General features: G+C 38.0%; 3 protein-coding genes and 1 long non-coding RNA gene across 28 annotated transcripts in view; 2 read left to right on the plus strand and 2 right to left on the minus strand.

Annotated features, from left to right (window-relative positions):
* Positions 1–50: 50 nt before the first annotated feature.
* Positions 51–6,439, minus strand: LOC129574626 (uncharacterized). Of its 2 annotated transcripts, XM_055456878.1 has the most exons (12): positions 6,276–6,439; positions 5,689–6,006; positions 5,193–5,479; positions 4,238–4,296; positions 3,470–3,593; positions 3,195–3,375; positions 2,830–3,028; positions 2,384–2,732; positions 1,788–2,272; positions 1,299–1,595; positions 784–939; positions 51–710 (listed from the first exon to the last, which is right to left on the minus strand). In XM_055456878.1, exons 2-12 carry the CDS (start codon positions 5,904–5,906, stop codon positions 315–317), a joined length of 2,751 nt encoding a protein of 916 aa, XP_055312853.1. In that variant the 5' UTR covers positions 5,907–6,006; positions 6,276–6,439; the 3' UTR covers positions 51–314. The 2 variants fall into 2 exon arrangements, with proteins under 2 accessions (XP_055312853.1, XP_055312854.1); XM_055456879.1 differs by lacking the exon at positions 6,276–6,439 and having other exon boundaries at positions 5,689–6,234.
* LOC129574625 (golgin subfamily A member 2) lies at positions 6,432–11,942 on the plus strand. 2 transcript variants are annotated; one of them, XR_008688712.1, is made up of 5 exons: positions 6,939–7,443; positions 7,721–9,379; positions 9,456–9,692; positions 10,233–11,710; positions 11,817–11,942. XR_008688712.1 is itself a non-coding variant. In XM_055456877.1 (4 exons), the coding sequence occupies exons 1-4, from the start codon at positions 7,396–7,398 to the stop codon at positions 11,532–11,534; spliced, it is 3,246 nt and encodes a 1,081-aa protein (XP_055312852.1). In that variant the 5' UTR covers positions 6,432–7,395; the 3' UTR covers positions 11,535–11,942. The 2 variants fall into 2 exon arrangements, 1 of the variants encoding a protein (XP_055312852.1); XM_055456877.1 differs by having other exon boundaries at positions 6,432–7,443; positions 10,233–11,942.
* On the minus strand, positions 11,931–13,136 carry LOC129574643 (uncharacterized). Its single transcript, XR_008688713.1, has 3 exons — positions 12,766–13,136; positions 12,239–12,663; positions 11,931–12,161 (listed from the first exon to the last, which is right to left on the minus strand). It is a non-coding gene; the product is annotated as an uncharacterized LOC129574643 (long non-coding RNA).
* Positions 13,137–13,146: 10 nt separating this feature from the next.
* LOC129574628 (zinc finger protein OZF-like) overlaps positions 13,147–27,680 on the plus strand; it is a 42,133-nt gene continuing 27,599 nt past the window's right edge. For 4 of the 23 annotated variants that reach the window (XM_055456886.1, XM_055456895.1, XM_055456897.1 and 1 more), the window contains exons 1-2: positions 14,298–14,726; positions 15,385–16,831. The gene's annotated coding sequence lies outside the window, so the exon portion shown is untranslated. Of the gene's footprint in view, positions 13,167–14,055; positions 14,727–14,797; positions 16,832–27,680 lie in introns of those variants that run through there. The other 19 variants (XM_055456902.1, XM_055456907.1, XM_055456911.1 and 16 more) reach the window with 12 other exon arrangements.

Raw genomic sequence — 27,680 nt, forward strand, 5'->3', positions numbered from 1 at the left:
GCTTGGAGACAACCCTTTATCAAAACAACAGAATCAAACAACGATAAGAGTTAATGAACATTTTTTTTTTCTATTTATTTGATAAATATACCAGCTTGAAACAGCTGATAGCGATCGAAAGTGATGGAGTGATAACTTTTGGCCAGGGAAACTATGACTGAAAACGGAAAAAAACTAAATTAAAATCATCAACATCACTTCGAAAACCAGAATATTTTCTTTTTTTTAGAATTTTTTTCAAATTCAATCTCACTATCGATGAGTTTTTTTTTTCAATTTCTTGAACAATGATTTCCTTCAGAACTAATGCTCGTTTATTCGATGCGATGCAATTCAGTGAGAGATTGAAATAAATGTTTAGCCCTTTTCTTGTTCTTTCGTCGATATTTCCGCTGTAGCTCCACGAAGTGATCGTCATAAATTGGTGGTGTAATTCGATTTTCATCTTGTTCAAAGTCAATGCACCCAGTCGACAGTGGATATGCACGACGATGATATCTCCTGGCCGATGCTCTTGTCGTTTCTGGTGATGAGATTCGTGTCAGGTGCAGCGGTTCAATGTTTTTCTTTTCGATTTCATCGAATATGTTTGACGTTCGAAATTTGTGCGTTTCACGAATCGAATTCAAAAATGTCATCGTTTCCTTCCACCATTTTTTCGCTCGCAACGCCTTGAATCGCATCGATGCCATGTACGATGATTCAATCCACTTAAATAGATTCAGACACAGTATTGATTTTTTCAAATTGATCTACCAATGTTATGTTAATGAAAATAATTACCTCTCTATTGACCCATTCCTCTTGTCTTTTGTGATGTTGATAGCTATACTCACACAGCCGCGGAAAGAACAGTATTAGCTTATGGTCAGGCGATGACTTTCGAGATTTATCACAACGAATTAATGACGAGTGTGTATGTTGTGACAAACGATCAATCTGTTTAAATGCAAGGGAATGTAGAAGTTAATTAACCATTAATGGAGATTTTATTGAAGATTTTCGAATGATTTTGTAATAAGACAAGCATTCTTCTGTATTAATTTGTGCAATCATATTTGATCGTCACAATGTATACACTGTGATTTCTGCCACATTTTAGTATATTAACCTTATAGCTTGTACTATGATTTGCTATGATTCATAATGCAATATAATGAGAGCAACTTGTGCATGCACTTTTTTCAAATATTTTTTTTTTGCATCCAATAAAATGCCGATTTAAATGAATTAATAGTTATAATATTATAATCGAAACCCAAAAAAGTAGATAGATTGAATGAAAATATAGCTCTCACCAACAATGCAATTTCTTCGCTTCGCTTTCTCTTGATTTTCACCGGTTGAATATCGACTCGTTCTTCCTTCTTAACGTTTCTATTTTGGATACGTGCCCGTTCCTTTTTCGGATTGGTATCGCCGAACAGTCCACGTTTTTCTGCCATTAAAATCAAATGCTTTTCATCTAGTCGTGTTATTTTCTTTCGCTTGATTAGCGACAAAAAGCAACCAGCCGATTTCGATTCAATGCACTTGTTTTGATACAAGCACATGTCGGGGATGTCAATCATTTCGAAAATGTCCGTTTTTGGCACCTTTGAAAATTCGTTGATTTTGTGAGGAAAAAGACGTGAATGTTGGATAATAATAGAAGCTAGTGTTATTGACGAATGCGGGCAATATGAAATGAACGATTAATTTCTCAATTTCTCAAAAAGGATAAAAAAAATGCTGAAGAATCTCACAAAAGGATTAATTCACACAATTTCTATATGGTCAAAGTATACCTTAACATGGCTGTATTCATCGTCAACAATTGGATTGTTCCAATTGGAAACATCAAGAATTTCACTGCCGCTTTCGCTTTCATCCGACGACGATTCCGATTCATGTAAATTTTTCGTTTCCCCTTCTTTTGGTTTGGCTTTCTTCTTGCTCGACGAAACACCCTGCAATTTCTCCAATTGTTCGGCATTCAGTCCATCTTGTTCAGCAAGAGCTTCGAGTCGTTTTTTCTCTTTGTAAATTTTCACATGTCGAGCATGAGCTGCCCGATTAACACTCTCAATGGCCATATTAACCATGACTTTATTTTCCGTTTCAACCATCGAATGTGTTCCGTACAAAATGAATTGAACTTGCGGTCTTGACATGGCCAGACGCAGTGATTCACGTTGCTCTTCAAGTATTTTGACCACGCGCTCTTTTCCACTTTCACTCATCTCGGACTCTGTTAACACTTCAAGCATTGATAGATCACCACCCCGACTACCTAGTGAAAATATATCAATTTATGTGTATTGCATTTTGCTAATCCATTATTTAAATGGATCTATAGGGATAGTATCAAAAAATATTTCCACCGAAAACCAATCACACTTACAGATCAAATCAATTGGATCATTAATGGCACTATATGAATTCGGCGGTGTTATAAACACACCAACAACTTTCTCCAATACCACCGATTGGATTGACATTTGGTTGAAATGCTCCGATCTTATTCGAATGTTATTAATACCGAGCCTACGCATGTAATCATTGTACTCTTTAAGCCGTTGGCCAGCCCCAAATATGATGATATCATTCACACGATGATTGGCTTGAAATAAGGCTGCCATGTAGGCAATCGATCGAGGTGATGATAAATGTGTTTGAATAACATCACCTTCTACTTCGAAATACTCGAGCAGACGAGAAAAAATCACCGGACCCAACGTAAAGGCACGATCCTGCATGAACAAATTACGATACATAAAACATTTTTTTTTTAAATCGAAAAAATATCTTTGGAAATTAATCGAAACCAAATATATGAAATTCCCGCACCTGCATAATAAATTGATGCTCTTTCATCAGAACACTTTTGGCAAATTGTCCGCGCGACATTGGGATGCACGACACAAATAATGGACACAATTTATCAAACTTAAAGTGGCACTGTTTCAGGGCCACTTCACCATCTTCCGTTTCTTCAGACTCAATAAATCCATTATTCCGGAATGACTCGATCGCTTCCGCCTTCGATCTGTAATAGAAAATGAGATTTCTTTTGGTACCGCTTTAGCAAAATACTTTTTCAAACTAGCATTTCGAGTCAATATAAGGTGTTTAAAAATATCTTCAACGGAAGTTTCTTCGATAAATAATAATGAAATAGCTTGAGTTCGTCGCTGAATCAAAATGTTACATACTTCAACTTAAATGGATTGACCCAACCAGTAACAATAGGATTTGCCGTGGCAATCGCAACTTTGTCATCCTGCAAATGTGGTGGCAACAATTCCATCAAGTTAAGTGCACTATTTTTGATTCGAAGTCGTGATATTGATGCTGCCAAATGAATGCGATTATTCCAAATGTTGTCGAAGATAGCTACCGGGATAGGAAAAGCATTGACGTTAGAGTTTAGTTGGAAGAAACTTCGGTCAATGGCTTTGGCGGGTATAAAATAACGTGTAAAAGTTACCTTGCAAATCTGACTCATGATACAGTTCTTTTTCTCTCGCCCGTTCTTTTGGGTCTCGTCTAAGAAAATGGCGCATATGCAAATCGAACAGTAGTAGCCAAACGCGATTTTGATCATCTCGAAGCTGAAATCACCAAGGAAATAGAAAATAACTTAAATATTCATACGTTTTTTTCTATTCAGAAATAAAAGTGACAGTGCAACAGCAAAAATTGGTTGAAAGAAACCGGTGGAAAACTATTTACTCGAATACTTGAATTGAATGTGTATAATATTGAATTGAATTTTACTTAAAGTACCACCAACTGCAGCTACAACAACGGTGATAATAAACTTTACAACCAAATAGAACAACAAACGGAACAAAAAGCATGAAAAACGCACCTTCTTCAAAACCGCGGCAAAGTAATAGGCTTTTAACTGAGGAAATATGCAAAGTTCACACGTTTGCAATGTATTTTGAAAATTAATTTTCTTTGCAATTCTTTTTTCATCTGACAATTCCCTTGTTCACATTCTGGTAATAAAAAAGCGTTTTGTTTTCCGGTTCCAAAGTTAACTACATTCATTTATTCGATGCGAAAAACTGATAAACGAAAAAAAAATAGCCGCGACACCTCGTTTGACATGAAATTATAAAATGTGCCGTCGTTTTGTTGAGCGTGATTTTAAATGAGCCTTCCTATTTTCCCTTTACTTTTTCATAAGCGTTGCGTGCATGCATTATTTGTGTACGTTCATTTGTTGAAACAGTAGCTCGAAACCAACCTGTGGAAAATGTTCGAAAAAATGTACATCATGCAAGGCCTGATTCAGGATATGCTTATCTGTTCAATAAAAATGAAAGCAACAAAAGTTAATCAACGATTCAATCAACGATAAAATATTGAAATAACGAAACGATTTTGATTTTAAATGACATAGTGCATATATTAATAAATGTGCTATTCAACTGCTGCCCTGTCAATGGAATCGAATTGTGCACGCGTTTTTTTTCCCTCGCTTCGTTTGATCCACATTGACTTTTCAATTATAAAAACCATTCAACCAATCCGTGTTGATATTGAATGATATTGGAATGGGCCGATTGCACCGATATCGAGTGGGTGGTTGTTTAGTTGGGAAAATACGGAGCGAACGACGCTTTCCCGAATGCCAAAGCGCAGTTTTTTTTAAGGTCAAAACGACCGACGCTAATATATCTTCATTCGTTTCGTGTCACTTTGCAATAAAATCAATCGCTTCGTGACAAAACGGCTTGAATCGATTTGAAACGGTATAACAAATTGACTTGAAACAACATCAGACGAAATTACTATATCAGCTCTACTTACATCCAAGCCACAACATAACTTTTATGGCGGGAGGCTCAAATTGATTCTAAAAACAAACGAAATAAAGGATAAATAGACGAAAAGAAACGGAAGAAAAACGGAAAAACGGTTTTTGAAATGTAAACAACAAATGGGAAGACAGAAAATGCACAAGGTGAAAAATGTAAAAAAAAAAAATTAGAACGAGAAAGAAAAACGAAATTCGACGAAAGATATGATGAATTGAGGAAGGAAATGGAAAAAAGCGAACAAGACGACAAAAAACACTAAAACCGCGATATATTCAGAAAATCCATTGAAATCGCATGCACAATTCGATTGATTGCAAGTGGAAACGTGGCGTAACGAGACGCACTGAAGTTGTTCGATAAAACTTTTGAAGCACTTACACCGATAAACATCGTAGATCATTGAATAAACTCGTCGCATTTCATGTTCATCATCGAAATGACAGGTGAGCGGAGGTTTACGCAGCAATTTCCCCGCACTGGTCAAGTCATTGAGATTCCAAGCGGACAGCATATGAGCATCCACAAAATCCATTGGATCGTCGACGATGCACTTTTTTCGCTTCGATGAAAAGCCCGACGCTGGTGTTGATAATGGCGAAATGTTCAATTGTGCGTCCGGGTCCCATTGTTGCTTGATTTTCTTTGCAACCACCTCCTCCAATGGTCTATATACAAAGTTTTGTCATTAAATCAAAGCGCATATCTTCTTCACACCACAAATTGACTTATATTTTCTTTGAAGGAAAATTTTCATTCATATTTATCCACTTTTTCGTTTCATATATAAATTTTTTTTTCATTTTTTTTTCAATTCAGTGGTATTAGCTGAAGGTAAGATATGAAAACTAAGCGCCGATAAGATATAAATACTTACATGCCACTGTCGATTAAATCGTTGATACCCTTTTGCACAGTGAGCAGGCGATAGTATACACGCTCTTGATAATCGCTGTCTGTTGGCAATGGTATGAAATCTCGCGATAAAACTCCTTCGTTGGCACGTTTTAATTCCTCCGCATGTAGTATATTGGCGAGGATTTTCGGATAAATGGCAAAAATATCCGCCCGACTAATCACAAACAAATCACTCATTTTGCCGCCTTTTTCACTTCACATCCATTCCAGCGTGATGATGAGCTATGTCAAAATATCTGTGACGGCTCATTCTTCGTTTGAAGCATTTTTTTTGTGGCTGAAAATCAAATGAGATGGCATTTTTAACGGTTTTTTTTTATTTATTTTTGACGATAATATCTATTTTTCTTCACAAATAATAATGAATCAATGATGTTCATTTTGTGTGTGTTTTTCAAATCCTTCGGAAAATATGCAATAAAGTAAAATTCTTTCGCGTGAATTTTTTTTTTTTTGAAAAATCTAAAATCGCAACGATAAAGCTCGAACTCAAAACTAATTATGTGTAGAAAAATGTGCAAGACAGAAAAAGGTGATGATACTAACCGATTCCTTTATGAGCAGCAGTGGGTTTGATGGTTGAAATCCGATTTAAGCCTTTGAATTCCATCGCTAGATCGCAATTTGTTCGTTATGTTACCCTCGTTCACATCGCCTGATATTTTGCGTTTTCATGATTCAGTTTCTGTGCACGCGACCAACGTCAACAACTTGCATATTTTATTTAAATCAGAAAAAGAAGAAGAAGAAGAAAAAAAAGAATAAATATTCCATTTTTATGCCATCACCAAACAAAATCAGCCTCGATTCGATATCAATAACTGATTGGCATGGTGCAATCAAAATTGGAATTTGAAGAAAAAAAACCAAACAAATCAAAAAAATATTAACATGGAATGATAGAGGAGAAGAAACACGAAAAGTTTTGAGAAAGCTTACGACTCATCCAATAAAAAAAAAGCAAATGTTGAAGCCGAAATCGTTGTTTGATATTTAAAACGGAGTTTTGTGTAGTGTATCACCACAAAATTCTGTTTCTACTCTCCAATAAATAAAATATCCAAAATGACGAGAAAAAAAAACTCATCGAAAAATACACATCCATAATTTGGGCCATAGATTTGAATAGCGCGCCATTCTAAGCAAATGTCATGTGATGATGATGTATGCACCCGAGCGCTATCTGTGCCACTGGCCGTGAACTACGGTATGACAGAATAGTGACACGGCTTAAACGAAAGCAAAAAGAGAAAGAAGTTCATTTATCGATATGCAACAAAACATTGTGATGTGTGTGTTTTTTGTTGTAATTAATAACGACATGGACATATTTTGGTGACTGTTGATTTTTTCAATGTGATTGTTTTCATAATTTTTTGCTTTCACGGATCACAAGCACTGACTATCTGGCCCATTCTGAAATACATACGGGAGGATTTTTTCCGTCTCTTTCTTTGATTTTTCTTTTTTTTTGTCTTTCTGTTATTCATTTTTCTACCGTTCGATTTTGGCCGAAAAAAAGTGTCGTGTTTTTAATCCATAATTTATCAGTGTGTCTGTGTCGTATGCAGACTTCCTGCATTGAATGGTAGCAGTTTTACGATAAAATTCGGGTAGTTTGAAGTTTCGTTCATTATACCGAATCAACCGTGTGCAATATACAATAATGTCCGATAATTCAAAGGCGGAAAAAATTGCTGCAGCTCGAAAAAAGGTAGGTAGTCCTCGTTTTGGTTTCGTGGTGACATGATTTTCGTTTTGAAGAACAAAAAAAAATTTCTCTGAATAGAAGAGAGACGAAGAAAATTGTCGTGTTCCAAATACAATGCAAACAAACGCCAAAACAGCGTTCTGATGTTGTGCTACGTCGCTGTGTCTGTGACACGTCAATACCGTACAATTTTTTTTTTTCTAATGTAATAATTCAATGACTTTTTTTTTCTCTCTCTCTCTCTGTTGTTGCTTTTTTTTTGTTCGTTCGCGTATTTTAGCTCAAGCAATTCCAATCGAAGGCAAAAGTAGAAACGACGTCAAATAGCACGGTTACTTCATGCGGAACCGAATCAAGTGTAAATACAAACGGAAATGCATGCATTGAGAGCATACAGAACGATGCGATAGCCCAGATTCAGGCTCAAATTCGGCCATCGCCAACGCCACCACCACAACAACAGCAACTGCAACAAATCAATATGCACTTTGGTGCCATTGATCCGGCACCAAACATTGGCTCAACCAAAATATTCGATCAACATTCAACGGCTGAAAATTTGCTCGGTTCACAGTCGGAAATCGCGTTGAATATGGCTACAGCACCGGTCAATAATATCGCAAATTTTCCACAACCAACACAAACGTCGCAGAATTTACAGCATTTGTTTGGTGCACCGACGAATACCGTAGCAAGTTTGACACAGTCAACGTCGCATACTGAGGCGTTTCCACAGTTCACGAGTTTTAGCCAAACATCGACTTTTGGCCAACCACCGCAACAACAACCATACTACCCACCATTGTCAAATGCATTTAACGACGTTGTGCAACCGAATCAGGAGAGTCAAGTGACACAAGCGAGTCAAGCAAGTGTCGCGGCTGCTGATTTTGCACAATTCGAACAGCGTAATCAAGAGCTCGCAAACTTGTTGCAGGTAGAAAAGGTGCGCAACCATGAGCTAAGTGTAAAAGTAAGCCAACAACATTCCACAATCGAAGAATTGAACCGAGAGCTCGAACAATTCCGACAAAATGGCCAAACGGTTCAAGAGCTGCAGCAGCAAGTCAATGCTTACATTCAAACTGTGAACATTTTAGTGGGCGAAAAATCCGATTTGACCGCTAAACTGCAGCATAAAGATCAGCGGCTCACCGAATACGAGTCAAAATGTGTTGAATTACAAGGCCGTTTGAACGCATCACGGCATCGTGTGTCCGAATTGGAAAAAGATTTAAACACATTGGCCCAATCACATCAGAAATATGATGGATCACAACAGGTACTGTGCACCGAACTCGAAACTCTGCAAGAGGACAGCAAACGCTTGAAACGTTTGCATCTAGAGGCTTGCGATGAAAATACCGAAATTCAACATCAACTCGCACTGAAAACAAAGGAAATTGATGAGTTGAAAAATGTCATTACGGCCAAGAATAGCGAACTGGAAATGGCACGCGTACGTTTGGAACAATTGACCGGCGGTGATTTGACACAGTCAAATGAAACATTGAACACACATCCTAACCAAAACGATCAACAGATTTTGGATTCGGAACGGCAATTGATTGAATTACAAAATATGATTTCGGAATTGACGAATGACCGTGATCGCACCCAACAACAGTATCAAACGTATGTACAACATTTGACCAACGAAACGACAACAATGACGCAACGCATTCAAGAGCTCACCAAAGCCAATGAAAAACTCACCAAGCGTGAGGAATCGCTGGTCAACCATGTACAAGAGCTGGAAAAACAAATACAAAAACAACTTAGCACGCAACGACGATTGGCCGCCTTACGTGATGACGATGAAAAACCTAAAGTGGATGATGCAAACACCCAAAATGACACCACACCCCAGGTGAAAGAAGAATTGAGTACACTGCGAGAGAAATTGAGTGCTATTGAAAAGGAGAAAACCGATCTGAATGTGAGTGATTGGAATTTTGAAGTTTTCGTTAGAATTTCGTGGGAATTTTGATAATTTTTCTTACTCTATTTTATAGGCACTTTTGGAGGATCATAACACACAAAAGTTGACATTACAACAACATTTACTGGAAAAAGATGCAAAACTCTCGGAAATCGAATCGGAATTGGAACGATTACGCACCGAACGACCCGACACATCAAACATATTGGCTACGATTGAAAGCGATAAAGTGGCCGCCTCACGAGCAATGGCCCAAAATCAAGAATTGAGAAAACAATTGGAGGAAATGCAACAAGCTTACGTACAAGTGGTTAGTCACGTTTTGTCATCCAGTACAATTAATTAGTTAATTTTTTTTTCACTTCAATTTAAATGCATATGTTTGTGTTTTTTTGTGTTGGTTTTAATGAAAATCATACACAATTTACTTGGTGTGAATTTTTCCTTTGACAATTCCCGGTTTTATTAAATTCTCACTCTTTTTTTTTAATTTTCATTCTACCAATTTTCATTTTTGAATTGCCCACTTTTCGATTTAATTGATGGATTAATTTTTGTTGTGTTCAATTTTACCATTTAATTTTCGGATTTAATTTTAATGAAATGTCTGCCTTTAATTTGGTTCAATTTTCATTGATACAAATTGTTCATCATTGCATTATTTTTCATTCATCATTAATATGAATTTTTTTTTTTACACTTAAAATGTGTTAAAATAATTTCGTTTAATTTGAATGAAAATTGAAGTAAAAGAAATTAATTTGAATGAATTGCTTCAATTTCCAAACAAATGCATTGACCATAAGTAATTTGAAAATGAAAAATCATTAAAATTCGGTCATTTTTTCAGAGCAACGATAAATTGGAATTGACGAGCCAGTTGCAGAGTGAAGTGTATTTAAATCGCGATGTTCGAAATCGATTTGCCGATTTGGAGAATGAATTGAAGTCAATCAAAGAGAAATTGCATTTCAAGGATGAGGAAATGATTCGGTTGACCCATGAAAATGCGCAATTCGATGCGAAAATCCAGGAGCTCACCAAGAGATTGGATAGCAACAGTAATGATGGGGTTAATCAATTTACGGAATTGCAAAAACGGTTGCACGCAGCAAATAAGGAGATCAAGAAACTTCGTGCCAAATTGCAAGGGGCACCATCGGTGGCGACTGAAGGCGATGACGTTCCAAGCAATTTGGGAGAAGGTGTTGCAGCGGCTGAATCTGAGCATTTAAATGAGCATGAACATGAGCATGGGCATGAAAACGATCACCACGGGCACGAACATTCACATGATCATTCGTATTCGCATGGTCATTCACACTCGCATGACCATAGCCACAATCATAGCGAGCATGGTGGACACTGTAGCCATGACCACGATGATGAGAGTAAATCCGTAGAGGCCTTGGACAATTCCGATGTGGTGTCGGTAACATCGACCATAAACATTGCCACCAACGAGGCAATGGACAAACTTCAAGATCGTTTCAAGCGAACAATGAATGAAATTGCCGATTTAACGGAGGAGAAGCATCGTCTCGAGCACTTGGTGACGCAATTGCAAAGTGAAACCGAAACCATCGGTGAATACATTGCACTGTATCAAACGCAACGGCGATTATTGAAGCAACGTGAAATTGAAAAGGATATTCAATTGTCACGTATAGCGGCCGATCGTGAAGATATGAAGGATAAATTGCGTCAATTGAATGAATTGGTCGAACTGCTGTTGGTGCAAAAAGGATTTAATAATGCCAAAGAGATCATGGCACAATTAAATACGACGAATAATAATTCGGAAAAAGTTCCTGAAGATGCTGCCGATGCGATGGCACCGGTAAACAGTTCGACCGAGGAACCGGTTAACGGTTTAACCGAAGAACCAGCAACCAATGAAAGTCAACACAGTATAAGCACGACTGTAAATAATTGTCAACATAATAACCACGACCACGACCATCCAGCGAAATTGGATCTACACAGTCACATCCAACAGTCGCATCATGATACAAATACCCGAGAAACGGCTACTAAAATTATTAACCTCCTCACTGATATTAAGGATAAAAATTTGCGACAAGATTACGCAGTTGTGCCTAATAGTGTCGATCACTGTTCATGTTGTTCCGGTAAATTGGAGGTCGTTTGAAGTGCGACGCGCATGCGTAACAAACACAACATTCGTATTTAACAGAAGATGAAAATATTAATCAAACTCAGATAATATCCAATGCTTTTTTGTAATTGTTATGAAGATGAAACACAGAAAAAACCAACAAACAAACCGTCAAATATTTGGAGACACATTTATTTTGCATATTTTTTGTAAGGCGAATTGAATTTGTTCGAATTCCTATCTATTTCTCTTTGGGTTTATGTTTTTTTTTTTTTTTTTTAATTTTCTGTCTTTGTATGTAATTTTCCCTACAAGAGGATTAAGAAGCGAATGGTGAAACCCAAGTCAATCATTTTATAAGCAAAAGACACGATGAATATAATCTCTGTCAGTCCATGAGAAACAAAATGAATAAAGTGAAACACGAAATAAAGAGAAAAATTGTTGTTATTATTTATGAGCAGTTACTCGAAGAAGCATCATTGCTGTTGTTGCTCTTTTGATTTGTTGAAATGGTCGAACGAGAAAAAAGAGCAGCAGCAACAACGGCGGAAACCATTTTTATTTTCGGCACATGAATTTTATTATGTATTAGCATCATCTCGGCCAACTGCACACACTCGATATCGGTATGGCTCAAATCAAACATTCATATGACAGCTGCAAATAATTATAGAAAAATTTAGTATCATCATGGAAGCATCGGCGATGCGGCGTCTTCCGAAAAACAGAATTACCGTGTTTTCTATTTCTATTTTTCCTCTCTCTTTCTCAGAGGTGAAACTGCCAGAAAATCCATTTCAAACGCACTTTTCACAAAATCCACTTTCCATATGACTTCATTCATTTAACGATGGTTCTCGTTTTTTTTCCCCTTCTTTACTTTAGATCATCCGGTTTTATTTCCCTTTCAATTGGCCGCGTCGTCGCTTGATCGCTTGCTCGCTTGTGTGTCGGCTCCGGATTCGGATCCGGTCGATTGCGTGTGCCGACATACACACAATTTTTGGCAATGTAGTGGTCGGCAAATGTATGTGACAGTGTGCATGGATGATTTTCTTTTTTTTTTGGCAAACAGGCGCACAACAACCATTACTTCAGTTTCAAGTGGTCGACTAAATAAACATGGCAAGACCGTATGACATAATGTGCATATGTCTGTCTGCTTCGTCAAGCATGTATTCCGAAAAAAAAAGATACTCATCAAATTGGAGAATATTATGAGGATATGCGAATACATAGGCAGCAATAAAAGCCAACTCACATTCACCCATCGACACCATGGATTATTATAAATATTTGCGATACAGGCACAAATGAGTGAGAAATATTATGAATGTATCCTGGGGCTGGCGCTTTGTCTTTCTACCTCTATCCCTATCTCTCTCTCTCTCTTTCCGTCTTTCTCACTCACTCGTTCACTCGTACTCGCACTCGCATACTCTTTCTTAATCTACTCCAAGCCCAAATGCACTGCATGCGATTATTTTTACGCCGAATTATTCCCAACATCATCATCATAGCCGCTGTCGTTGTCATCATCATCTGTCACAAAGGCAAACACGATTTTAGCAAAACCATTCTTGTTGTTGTTCGCTTCTTTTTCGTTCTCTCGACTCTTGCCAGTATTGGCGAATAAAGGGTGGATCGCAGCCGTATTTTTCGGTAGGTGCCGGCTTGAAATTTATTTTTAGGCAGTGAGTATTTATATTTTGAAAGCGATTAACAACATTCTTCATTTTGAAGATGGAAATATTTTTAACATCAATAATTATTGTTTTCTTCAAACGATTTTTTCTTTGCGGGAATGTGATTCTTTCAAGCTCATTTTTTCTTTCAATTGGCACTAATTTTAAAAGCACAACCAAAGCGCTTGGTCCAATCATCTGCGGAATACCCTGTAGATCACATCATTTCATGCGACCGTTGTCATGTAAATCACGTGTCCCATTCGCGCTCGCTGCATCGCCAATCATTATATCTCGCGCATTTTGCCGAGTTATGCCCACAAACTCTTTGTCTCACACTCACTCTCGCTCTCTGTCTCTCCCTAAATCCAATAAATCCAAGCGAAACAAAACGGCAATTCAGTTCACATCGCTGCAAATAAATGTCGTCAAACAATATGATTGTTGTAGTCGGCAAAATAGCGTTGTCATTGTTAGCGGGATCGTTCATTCGAATATTAAAATGGTATTGTGTGCTTTCATCGTGGTTTATAGCAGGCATCAGCGAAAAAAAACTACCGTTTTCTTTGTCATTCACAGCCGGAGTATAGAGCGGCGAAAATTGGCAAAAACACATACAGACGCGCGCGCCGTGCCACGCATACACGTATGACGACGCTAAATGGAAGAGCATCCCATACGGTGGACGGTTTTTCGCGCGTGCAATATGCCGCCGTCATTCGGCAAAGTCGCAAAATGATTCGCAAATGTGTTAGAGTGTGCGCGCTCTATATGTGTGATTGAGAACGTGGTAGCGTGAATGTGAGCGATAATTTGCACATTCGTAAAACGCCATCATCGTTGCCGCCGCCAAAAAAATACACACAGTCGATGCGTGTTGGTTCGGTTGGTCGAGATTTGTTGTCTCGGTCTATCGTATGGGTTTCACACATACACACATACATACGCGCACTTGAAGCCTGTGTCGTCATTCATGCAGAGACCGCATCGTGGAAAAAAAAGCCGTGTGGATTCGAAAACCAAGACCTATCTCTCGTTGTTTTTTCGTGTATTTGCTGCATGTGTTTGAATCGTTTGTTCGGTAAATTGCGAATTCTCTGTCATCGATGTTCTAATGTTGTGTAAGGTACAGGCACAGCCGCGTCGCAAATTCAGTTGTGCTATAATATACACATGCTAATCATACAAAGCAATGAATTTGCAAACCGTATACACACAGCGGCATAACCAATTGCCGAAAAACGAAGCAGCAACAGAGAAAAAAAAATCACACAGAAATAACAGTCAAATAAAAACGAAAGCAATCAAATAAACGAAAAGGAATACACATAACGCGGCGCGATTGGCAACAACAACAATAGCAGCAGCCGACTCTCAGAGGAGCAGCAGTAAAAAGCGAATCAGATAGAGACAGAAGAAAAAATATTATACAAATCACATAGAATTTTTGCGAACTATAATAAGTATTTAAAGTGTGGAGTTACTGTTCGTATGTCTCACTCAATTTAAACTCATCATCAGCCATCTTTTATAATCGGTATATTTTTTTTCTTCTTCTTCTTCATATTGTTGTTGTCATCTTCATTGGTTGCCGTTTATATAGACACTGTTGTGTGTGTTTTTTTATTTCGTGGTTTTAAATTCGTTCGCTTGCGCGCTCTTTCTCTCTCTCGCTCGCTCGCTCGCTCGTCACACTTTTTTCGGTGATATTCGGTGTTGTTCCTGCATACATTTCTTAAAAGTCGGCGTGTAGTGTGTATAACCTTTTTCTCCTTTTTGTACACACGGTGGTGTGTGCATTGGGTGAACTAAAACCGAGAACGAAATGGCCAACCAACCATAACATCAGCGAAAAAAAAAAAAAAATAGCAACAAGAATTCGGAATTTAAACATTTTTTTTTATTCTTTTTCGTTCGTTCAACGTTTTTGGTGTGTGGTGTGTATCTGTTTCAGCTCTGTTGCTGGTTCCCTTTCGGTTTTGAATTTCCTATCGCTAGTTTTGGCTGTGCCGCGATTTCATATGAACGGATCTTCTTTTTTTATTCCTTCCTTCACACAATAACAATTCACACACACGCATACATCGGCGAGAGAAAGAGAAACGAAATCGATTTCTTGTATCATTTTCACGCAAAGTGGACGGGAAAAATATCGCAATATTATAAAATCCTTATTTTTTTTTTCACACTCTCAGTTTCGATAATGGTCGGCCGATAAAGTTATTGAATAACAAAAGGCAGCAGGCGCAACGACACAGCATTTTCGAAGCGAACGAAGACGTTAGCAACCGAAACAAAAAGTAAGATAAACATAAGCGCTGAGCCACAATTTTGTCTCAGCCAGTCAGACAAATTGGGCAATTAGGCGGTGAGCCAGAGAGAGAGAGAGGGAGCATACCGCTAACAATCTAAATAATTGATCGAGGAAAGAGCCTTTCGACCAACCAAACAAATAAAGTGAATAAAAAAAAGTGTAAGCTACCGCAAAGGAGAAGTTGAATCGAAAGAAAGGAACAGCAGCAGCAGTAGAGAGAGTAGAAAAAAACCAAGCAAAATATATATATATATTCGAAACGCAGGGAAAAAGCCAACGACGAAGAAAGTGAATTCAGTTCGGTTCTGCCGTTTGTTTTTCTTCTTCATTTCACTCTCTTCTCTGCTGTGCGCGCTTCGCCTTTCTTGTGTGTTGTGATCCGCAGCAGAGAGTGAATTTTTCTCTGTCGGTCGTTTAGTGTTTTGTGTGTACGAATCGCACAGTTTTGTGATTCAATGCGTGTGCATTGAGTAAAGATGATGATTGTGTCATGTGCGTGAATTATATTGAAAGCGCGTGTCATTGTGTGTACAAACGTGTGTACGGCTAAATAATTATAGTCGCAGCCAACGACACCACGAGAACAAAATATAAGACGAGCGAGAGAATGGTTTTTTTTTCTCGGTTCATTCTTGTTTGAATTGTATTAATTATCATCATCACGGCCAATCAACAGTCAACCAAACAAGGAGACATGGAACAACTGACAAATTAAGACAATGAAAGCGAAAGAAGAAAAGTGACACACAAAATTAGGAAAAGAAGAAGAAAAAAAGGCCAACAGGAACATCAGTTTCAGAAAGAAAGCAACGCCAAACCAATCGCAGAAACAGTGAACGCAAATATTCAGAAGAAAAAAGAGAGAAAGATTGAGAGTGAGTGAGTGAGAGAGAGAGAGTATAACACATCGAGTAAAAATAAATGCTACAAACACATGTGTTTGATTGTGCCGCTGGGCTTCTTCGATTCACTTACGTATAATTTTTAGTGCTTTGGTTTCGCGAAGTTTTTCCTTTTTTTCAATTCATTCAATTTGCACTGCTCAGATTTTTTTTTTCCTTACTTTTTGTGTGCGCTATTCTGACAGTGGTTCTTTTTTAGTGGATTCTCTCTCTGTGTATTTTGTGCGAGTGTCTTTTTTTGCCGCCTCTCGTTTGTGATATGTTTTCAATCGGTGTGTTGCTATACGCGGTGTACGAATAATTTTGCGGTGCAACTTTGTGAGTTTGTCTCATCGAGCGAAAAAAAAACGATTTTGACGTTTAGCCGCCGTGATAGAGGCCGCCGTGATAGAGAGAGAGAGAGAGAAAGAAACGACCTAACTTAAAGTAAGTATTAACAGACAGACGTCAGTCAATAATTTATGTGTTCTTCTAAGTAAAATGCCAAACATCTGAAAAATTCTTCGACTCAGTGTTGTTGTTTCGGTTTCTGTTGTTGTTTTTTTCGGTTGCGATTGCTTTGCACTCGGTTTGTACGGTCGAATGCTCTCTATCGCACGCTAAACCTTTTCACACGTCTTAATTGTTGTTACGTACATGCATAATCTTTCAAGTGTTTGCAATGCCGAAAAAGCTTTGACAAACGAATTCCAAAGCCACCAACCAGGCAACCAATCGACTGATCAAATGACTTTTTTTTAACCAAATGCCGTACAAGGGGGAAAAAAGGATTCATTCAATTTATCGTATTTATAGTTTTTTTTTTCTCTTCGTCTCAACGCTTGTGCCGCGCTATTGAATAATCAATTAATCTATTTTTGTGTTTATCAACAAAATTATCGATTGAATGATGACAATCTGGTTGCATATTCTGTGCTGAATTTTATTATCGAATGAGACAGCGTGTGTGTATGTGTGTGTTAGAGTTTGTGTTCAAATTTTGGCGAGAAGGAAGAGACAAACAGACAGAGAGAGAGAAAGAAGGAGTAAAACGATGGAATTATCATTACAATGGGGGCTTTGATAATATTGTGAAATCGAAACAATCATTTTTTTTGGCGCGATATTAAGTTTCAAGTTGAAACTTTGAACGCGATTCATGTGTGTACAAAGCCCCAGAACATTTAGCTCGGTTTAAATGGAGAGAAGGAAAGAACCACAAAGCAAAAAATTTGAAGAAGAAAAAAACGATCGGATAAAATACACAATATATATTTCCGTGCATTGTTCGATCATCCGTTTCCAATGTTCATCTGATCGCGAGAATTGTGTTGTTCTTGGGAGTGCGGAAAAAAACGAGTTCAAGATTCGAAACACGCATTAATTCCAACAAACTTTTTAAAAAGTTAAGAGAACGCGCGCGAGACAAAGTAGGAGAGCGAAAGCGAAATAGCCAAAAAGGAAACGAATAATCTAAATGTTATAGCTTAATTAGTTTTGAACAATCGATCTGATCAAATCGAGAAGATAGACAACTGATTTTGAGCCGCATCGCTGCGATGACATTTTCAAGAAAGCTATTTCGCTAATCGATCAATGTTCTTCAGGAGATGACCAATTTGTCATTTTGATAAATAAAAAAAAAATCATCGCAAAATTTAAAAAAAAGGAACACGATCACATTTGTGTGTGCCATTATTAGACTGAAAGAATATGTATATGTGAAATTGCGACGTTATCTATCTGCGTATCAGGCGCAGTTTTTCGCTTTTTATTCGGCCAATTTTTCGAAGATTGCAGCTGGTTCTCTTTTTTTTCGTCAACTGCACTAGAAAAAGTCATAAACCAGTCGATAGTCATTAACAATGTTGATAGACACGAATATTAGGGTACGAACGAGTCAAAGAGTTTCGAATGAAAACGAAATGACATTCATTTTGTGATGAATACAAAAGAGGATGTGCTTGTCATTCTCTCTCTCTCTCTCTCTCTCTCACTCTCTCGTTTGCTTTTGAAAGGAAAAAACGGACAAGTTCAGAGAGCGCACACATTTCAATCGCAAACAATGTTGCAAATGCCAACAACAACAGCAGCAACAAAAACGGCATCCGAAAAGAGAATCGCGTCACCCGATACAGCCAAACATTGTTTGTTTGAGCCTGTAGAGGCTCAGACTCCTATCTGCAAACGCAAAACTGCACACACAAATGAATTGGAAGGCATTATGAATGCGAAGCGGCGCGAACGAGACGAAGAAAAACACAGGCGCACATATGAAGAGGCACAATCACATACAACAAATGTGGCCACAGCAGCAGCAGCAGCAGCAAATGTAGCGACATCATGGATTGTAATTCATAAGTGCGATGTGTGTGAGAGTCTCTGTTGCTCTCTTTCTTCCGTCACAATATGAGATAGACGTTTTGTTTGTGTCAATTTGCAGATTCATTCCGGAATGGCGAAAATAAATGATTAATTTTCCAAAATGGGAAAACTTTTCAAATCAAACCGGGATAAACTGTCTTAGAGTTCAAGCAGTGCTTTTCAACCAGAGAAAACGAATCGCAATCGCCGCTTATTTTTAATTAGTTACAGTTGCTGAGGCGTTTTCAAATGCACACACTGCGAAGACGACCGGTTGGCCGAATGTTCACGAGTATGCGAATTTTGATTTGCCTGTGTGTATGCGTGTTGGCTTGTGTACGTGCGAATAATTCGTGACTCCCCCTGGAATGTCTTTGCCTGGCGAATGAGTACATTTTAATTTTTTTTTTTTTTGAACGAAGAAAAATAAATACACATAACAAGCCGCTGATGTCTTTATTGCTTGTAATTGGAAATGCGTTCTGTGCTTTGTTTCTTGTCTCTTGGCTCTTCGAGCGCGTAGTTGAGTACGTGCGCTTGGTTGGGCGCGCGCACGCTCTCCCCCCCCCTCCATACGGAAAACGCACAGACACATTCAATTGAATTCAATTAGTATTTCGGCGCTCACAACTGAATATGGTTTCGATTAGCGATACATGTATATGCTTCGCTAGACACACAAAAAAAATGTAGTCGATTTGTCGATTGGCCACGAACAATTACCACTTGAAAAACTGTCCTTTTGTTTCATACATGTAGTGCGCCGTAGATTACCGCAGTATTCGCTGACTTCGAAAAAAGTGTGGGTTCGATAAATGTTTTCAAGGTGAGCGTAATAAGCGGCCAACAACCAAAACCATTAAGAACCCGGCAAACAATAATAATAATAGAAATATACAGAGAAGCGAGAGAGAAAAAAAGTGACGAGATAAAAACATCGCGAGCGAGCGAGCGAGCGCACACACATTAACATCAACAAACGAATTAAATGCACGGAGATTCGACGAGTGCCATTGGCACCGAATAGATAAAGAGACACACATACAGACAGAAAGAGAAACAGAGAGATTGAACATACACGATCGCATACAATGTCTGCCATTTGTCCTAATTCGACATTTCCACTGCATACCAGTTGCCAAATTAATGACAGATAAATGCCGATAACGCGTTTTCGCTTCTAATGCCTTTGCTCTCTCTCTCTCTCTCTCTCTCGTAATGACGTAATTGGACCCGTGCGTCGACAAACATATACACAGAGTACAGTCTCTCGCTCATAAAATTTGCATATGGTTTTGCTCTTCGTCGAAGCATCATTGAAAATGTCATATGGATCAAGGCAGTCTGAGAAAGAAGGAGAAGAAGAATAAAGAGACAAAAAAACCAATCGCGCAACACTAACGTCCGAAAAATTTATTGCAATTTTTCGTTCACGAGATCAACGTCATTCAAATATCGCGTCATTTAGACCAGTTCCACTGACTCTTTTTGTTGTATCGTTTCGTTCTCTCCTCGCTTAATTCGATCAACTGGTTGACCAAATTTCACCAATTTGAAATTCAATGATTTGCGATTCATCTAAATTTGACACTTTATCAATGAGCTTGATCGACAGCTGTGTGGCGTCTATTTACGAAATCAGAGCAACAGCACGCGATTGGATTGGCTACCGTTCACTCTTTCGCTCGCTCCTTTGCACTATCAATCACATACATGGCCATTGTTATGGAAAAGCTTCTTTTCGGTTGTTATTTTGGACACGCCAACGCAGAAACCATACAACATTGGCCTATGTGTGTGTGTGTGTGTGTTTATTGTCGCCTCTCATTCGTTTTTATATTTATAAATTGCCACTCGCGCTACAGCAAGTATCGATTCCAAGCCGTTGGATCAAAAAACGATATGGTTTTGGCAGTTTTTTTTTGCTATCGTGTTAGTATAGATGCTACCATCATCGTCATGGGTTACTTGCTTGCCAGTAAATGTGAACAAGTTCACGGTTCGATTCCGACAAAAAAAAAATCCGACTCTCCTTCGCATATATCGAGCAGATCCATTCAAATTATCTATAAAAAAAAATCAAATTAAATTACAATGGCTGCTGCAATTTGTCATTTTCCGAATCGTGTGTTTGCTCTTGGTTCTATCTCTTGGTTCACTTCCTGTTCTTGCTCACATTGTTCCGGTTTGACGAGTGGCCTACCAAATGTTATGCTGTTCCATATGATCCGATGATTTTAATGATTTGTTTTTCTTACGTAATACGTTCATAATGAATTTTTTCTTCTTCAGTTCGTTATAGCAACATCGTTCACTTTAGCATTAGTCTTACTTCTTATTGATGCTCGGTACTCTTTGTTTGTTGCTTTTTTGGTAGCAAACAAGCAAAACAATGAAACATATATATATATGTATAAAAAAAAATGCTTATATGCTCAAACTCATCGCACTAGAGCCAATTGAAGTAATCCAAATGAGCACCCGCACAATGACAATGATACTTGGAAACAGTCTCGGTCGATGGTGTTGAAAAAATGACGAAAATCATTGCGCGCTGTTTATTGAATTATATCTAAAGTGCCGATGCTAATCAGCGGATGATGCGATTGAACACAAACAGAAAAAGACACACGTCACAACAGCGGCAGACAGGGAAAATTGAAGAAACAAACAAAACAAAACAAAAAAAAAGTGAGAGACAGTAACAAAAATAGGGCTTAAATAATAATGATTGCCCTGGTAGAAATACACCCATTTGACGCAATGAGCAATGGCATTGATTTGCTTTTTTAATTTGATGAAATTCTTTCCATAAATCTACCACTGACTGAAGAAAATTAATCCTGTTTTCGCGTCGGTTTTCGTCGTCGTCGTCGTTGTTGTTTTGCTTTTGCAAATCATTATCTCGTTCGTGTCTTTTTCTTTGCACATGCAAATAATTAAAACGCACTTGTTCATTTCATTCAAGTGTTTCGTTGCTCTTTTTTTGGTGTTGTTTGCCATTTCAAAAAGCTTGGCATGTTTAATTTAGAAGAAATCTCTCTCACCTCGCCCTGCCATTTCAATTATGAATGTGATATTTAGATTTTAAACTTTTTCGACATAATGCTCGCCGCTTTCCAAACAGATTACTCACATTTTATATATTAAGTACTACAGCGACAGCATGAAATATTTCATATTTATTATGCAGCCGTGCAATGAGATCTAATTCAATTTTCAAGTCGAACAGCAGTGAAATGAGCGATATTTAGTGGGCGCACACACACACTTGCTTCTGCATTAATCGCTTAGTTGGTTGATTAATTTATTGGTTTCGCATTTTATTGCTAGTTAAAGAATGCCACAAGAGAGAGAGAGAGCCGGAATTGCTCCGAATCAATTTATTCGCATTGGATTTTCGAATTAAAACTAATTTTAACTTGGCAACAGTTAAATTGAAATTTATGCTGTGTGTCTCATTCCGTTGGATCGATCGATTGCTCATTCGCTCGCTCGCAAATATCCATTTTCTAAACTTTTTTTCGTTCGATTTTTTTTTTTTTTGTTCATTTTTCTTTCTCACTATCTTCGTCTCGTTTTAGCTTTCATTCACGTTTTCGATTCACATTCTGTCCGCCTGGGCTCTAGCTTTAAAATACGTACATTTCAATCATTCCGACGAATTCAATTCAACTCTGCTGCTGCTGCTGTCGCTGCTGTTGTTTTTCTTATTTCCTTCATCTTCGCGTTGCATTGAGAAATGTTTTTTTTATGAAAATCCTCATTCCGACCTCATCCGTGTATTCAAACGTGAATATTGTGAATGTGCTTTTCTATGTAATTGATTTGATAACTTTGAAAATTCCGTTTGAAACGTCCATTTGAGAAAAGGGTCAAACCGGCGCATCGGGGAATGGATTTACGCCAACAAATAAACTATCAATGAAATGCAAATGTTTTACATGATTGAATAATGGATTCGCAATTTATGCGAACGAATGAAATTTCAGCAGCAGCAGCAGCAGTAGCATCAGTATACTAAAGTAGCAGCAGCAGAAGCAATTTGCACACGGCCAATCAATGGCTTCTCGTAAGTTCAATAAACTCGAGCTCAAAGTTCCACGGGCGGGATTTTCATGGAAAATTTGCCAAGTTTTGTACAATGGATTCGATCCCGTCTGAAATGGATTTCCAAGAAATTGGAAACTTCCGAACGTGAGACAAGTTTATTTGAAAATTGAACCATCAAAGTGTAAACCCAATTGATTTCACTTCAAGTTCCACTGAATTCTCGGTGTGACTCAAATATCCGTTTGCGTTGGTTGCTAATTAAATTTAAACTTTGCCACAAATTAACGGATTAGGATAATTTCCAAAAGCTGTCACAAGTCATACTAAATCAGTGCGTCGAATTTTTGGATTGAAATTCGAACAAAAAACCGATTGACTGATGATTTCTCATCGGAGAAATTTTGTTCGAGGGTACATTGGTCGAAGTTTCATATTCTTGTTCTTCATAGAAAAAAACGCGTCCATAAAAAAGTATTGGAAGAATTCCACGTGGATGTGTCACATTTTCGGTATGCGACAGGGAGAGGAAAAAAAGGTAGTTTTATGTGTCTGTATTATGCAAAGTAGGTGGGTGAAATGCAAAGTAGTCTTATCAAAGCAGCAGCCAAATGGGGTTGGTTTTTACCTCTGATATACATAAATTCAATGTGATGCGGTCTAAAACTATGGAGACCATTCAAATTGCATATTATCATATAATGTTAGGGTGATCGTAGCCAGACCGAATTAAATGCGCTTTTTTGGGAGGAAAAATTCGAGAGCAATGAATTAAATCGAGGGAAAGAGGGTGATTATGAGAATAGAAAGAACGAGCCACACTCATGGAAAAGGATAGACGACAAAAACTGTTGGCTGATCAAAGTTCCTTCTTGTGTCATTTGTTAATTAACAAGTTCCGTCGCGTCATTTGTTGTTATTCAAAATAGACTTTCATTGTTTGGCACGTCATCGGATTTTGGCTGTGAATTCATCTATGCAAACTGGAAATTGTATAGCCGTTGCTCGGTTGTTGTTTCATTTTTCAAATAAAAGAGAAACTACAAAATGCAAACGGTATGATAACGGAGCCCCGAGTGGAGAACAAAAGATGCGGCATAGAGCGAGCGAAAGAGTGAGAGCGAGATAGGGTGTGAGAAAGAGTGAGCGTTATTATTCGAAATCAATATTTGTGTACAGGCGGTGTGCACGTAAGACTCGCTTAAAAAGCGATAAAATATGAAGTCATACGCAAACTGTCGACGCCGATTGGATTGGGAGCGAATGTTGGATGGTAGAGAGCGAGGGAAATCATTATTTATTATTACTCGTTTTAAAGACCTCTTGTCTCAGCCATAAATGCAAATATTTTATGCAAAATAGAATCAATTCCATTTCATGCCCGTCTCTTGCTGCTGCTGCCGTCGCATCTTTCTGTCTCCCGTATTTTCCCTCGCGCGCACTCGGTGCACCAAATCATTTGCTATTCAAATCTATTCAACTGGCCACTGTTTGGCATTGCGAAGACAGTGATTAGAGAAACAATCGGCGGCGCTTAGTTGGGGTTCGTACCGATATTTTCACTGTATGACCAAAAATCAATTGGTCCTGTTTTTTCCATCGTTGGTGTTGTTGTCCTCGAGTTTTTCATTATCGCACCATGGCGAATTTGCATCACAATTTTACCGAACAATTTTAATTTGAAATTAAAAGTCGTGAACGAGAAAACGAGACAAATTCATGCGATTCAAATGGGTGGGAGGGTGAAAAAGCACTCAACAACAAATAAACCGTTTTCATCATCAAGAATCAATTCCAAATGGTTTTCGGAAAAGAACGGTTTCAACGGTTCCATTCAAATAAAATGAATAAATTTATTATCGAAAAAAAAGGAAGCGAGAACAAAGCCCACGCAGAGAAAATGTGCATGAGAAAGGAGTAGTGGAATGACAAAACAGAAAACGGAAAATTGCAATCCAGATCGAATTGAATATTGATCAGATTGGCGAGAGTGAGGTGAAATGCAGTAGGAAAATGATGCTCGAACTGAACAAATTACAGTTGAGCCGCCCGCGATTTTTTTCCTCTCCGTATTCTCTATTTATCAAACCATTCATTATCTTTCAAATAACACAGACACCATCGAATGGAATGCAAATGTGTTGATTCAATTTGTTTATACGCGTTTTTTTTTTGTCTTGATCCTCCATTCATACATTTGCATCGAGTGGAACTGTGTGTGTTTTTTTTCTCTGCCTCGATTAATAATAATGAAAAAGGATATTGGCAATTTTTCTTGTTGTCAGGATTTTTCCGTTTCCAAAAAAATTGCGCACATTGTTCCGCATACATAAATTTGTTGAACAAAACAAACAATGGTTGAAACGGAAATCGGTAGCACCGTATCGATGGCAAATATGCATAAATAAATAGACAAAATCAAGTTTTCGCCATTGAACGATAGTGCAATCGATTGATTGGCACCATTTGAATAATGAACTTACAGTGACCGGATGAGCTGTGCAATATTCATTCGAACTTTCAATCCAATTAACTCCTATTTGGGCTGCATGGCATTTTTGACCTTTCAAATTAAAATCTCACTCAATTTTGTCAGGTATCAAACTAATTACGATTTTGCCAACAACAATGTTGGACAGTTCAAACCAGCTTTTGTGTGCTAAGGCGAAAGCAAAGAGAAAAAAAATCTGCCGTGTAACAACGTTACATTGTTCAATTAAATTTTGTTTTTTCATGAAAACAAAAAAAATCCAGTTGCAACTGACTGTAATCGATATTTAGTAGACTTTTTGAAAATGAAAAAGAGGACAATGAAAAAATTAACAAAAGAATGGAAATGAATTTAGAACAAAGCAAAACTAGCAAAGATGAGGAAAAAAAGACAGAACGAAAGCGAAAAAAGTGACAAATTAAATTTCAAAACGGAAGGTCATCTGGAAAAGGGATCCAGACCAAAAAAAAAGGTACGAAAATATGGATAAAATCGAATTTTTCTGAAGAAAATTTCAATGGAAATGAAATTTTTCTCAATAAAACATAGAGAGCGTGCAATTGGAATGGAATTTTTCGTGGCACGTTTAAGAAAAAAAGGAGAACTGCTATGTTTCGGTAATAAAAAATTCCATGGTATCATCTAGATAGCATTGAATCATTTAGAATGCTATAGATTTCGATGAAAACAAAAAAAAATGCCTGACCCGCATAACAGTGATTCACCTACGTATTCATTAGTAGCACGACCAATTTTCTAAATCGTCACGAAACTTATCTTGCTCTGGTTACATTGTATCTCACACACTCGCAGACACGAAAATTTCAACCGTTCAATTTATGAACAGTGGCAATAGAATGTTGCAGAGTGGAGCATACAATTTATCCAATAATTTATGGATTGTATCTCTCTCTCTCTCTCGTTGGGACGTAAAATTGCAGTAAAGAATCAACAACGATCGTATCATTTCGGTCGGTGCTTGCGTTTATTTATGATTGGAAGCTATTTGTGTGTCGTAATGGTTTTTGGTCGGTTGTATGTTTGCGATGTGCATTTAAGTGTGTAATGTCACTAGTTTGCGGGAGAGAGAGAGAGAGAGAGTGTGTGTGTGTGTGTCGCACGTCGGGCAAAAGGAGTAGAAGACGCGCATTAGATTTCTGATGATAAACTTAAATGATTCGGTTGCCGCCCGCATTTTGGGATGAGTGAAAACCGCTGCCACACAGAGATTTCGTAATGAAACGACGAAACAATATACCGAGAGAGGAAGAGAGCGACGAAAAAGTGAACAAAAAATTGAATTTCAACACACCAACACATGGAAAATATGGTTAAGTGTCGGTGGAGATTTCTTATACTCATATAAAGTCAATGTTTGCGTACATATGAATTCGTTGTCATTTATACTGTTCGAGGTTAGCAGTTAACCCAACGCGTAAATACCGCACCCTGTGAGCTGCCGAAAGACACAAGCCAAAAGTGGAACCATTAGAGAAAGAGATAAATGGTTCGTTGTTCGAATGTGCTAAAGTGGAATGAATGCTTGTGTCTCTGTACCTCTTGTCCTTGTCTCTCCCTCTCTTTCTGTGTATGTGCTTATGGGTCTCATAATAGTTTTATCATGGCAACAACGTTTTCGACCGAGTCTGTCGTTTTCGAGCCTCAAAAATGCCTAAGACGGTTGAGTGTATTGTGTGCGTGTATAACATTTCGGTGGTCGTTTGCATTTGATCATCTCAATTCAATGCACAAACCGAATGCGTGCTGAAATCATCGTCTAATGACGTAAAATGACCAGTCAAAATTTCACATCGATGGTCATAATATTCAGTCTTCACTACACAATCAAAATAGTCCGTCCGACATGTGTGTGTGTTTGTATGTGTGTGTGTGGTAGCGTGACATGACTATCTGGCTTTCGATAAAAGTGCCCCATCGTCGTCTCGTTGAGACAAACGAACACCTTAATAGATTTAACCAATGACCATTTATAACCATAAATGTTTTATCGATTCGATTCGAAATGTTCGTTTTTTCCTTGTATGTCGGCTATGTGATTTTGGCTTCGATTGCACGAAGCACGAATTCAGACCAACCGACCGAAAATCGTTTGGAATTTTCAAGAGCACATCTCATTTGACCAAATACCCTTTTATCAGTAAATAATGCAGACAATTTACATGAAGAATGAACCCACGCCATTGTCGGCCAGCCATCGCATTCATATAGCACATAAATTCGCACAAATTGCAAAGATGTGCCATTCCATTGCAATGCAATTGCGATATTTATAGAGAAGAAGGGAAAAAATGGTCTCAAGTACCATTTGCAACCACCTCAATTTTATGATTATCATCAATTCGCTACAGCGAATTCGGCCATATCCGTCGA

The sequence above is a fragment of the Sitodiplosis mosellana genome, unplaced genomic scaffold, assembly GCF_009176505.1.
Source record: "Sitodiplosis mosellana isolate CC-2019 unplaced genomic scaffold, AAFC_SMos_1.0 Smas_scaffold_6165, whole genome shotgun sequence".
Taxonomy (NCBI): Eukaryota; Metazoa; Arthropoda; class Insecta; order Diptera; family Cecidomyiidae; genus Sitodiplosis; species Sitodiplosis mosellana.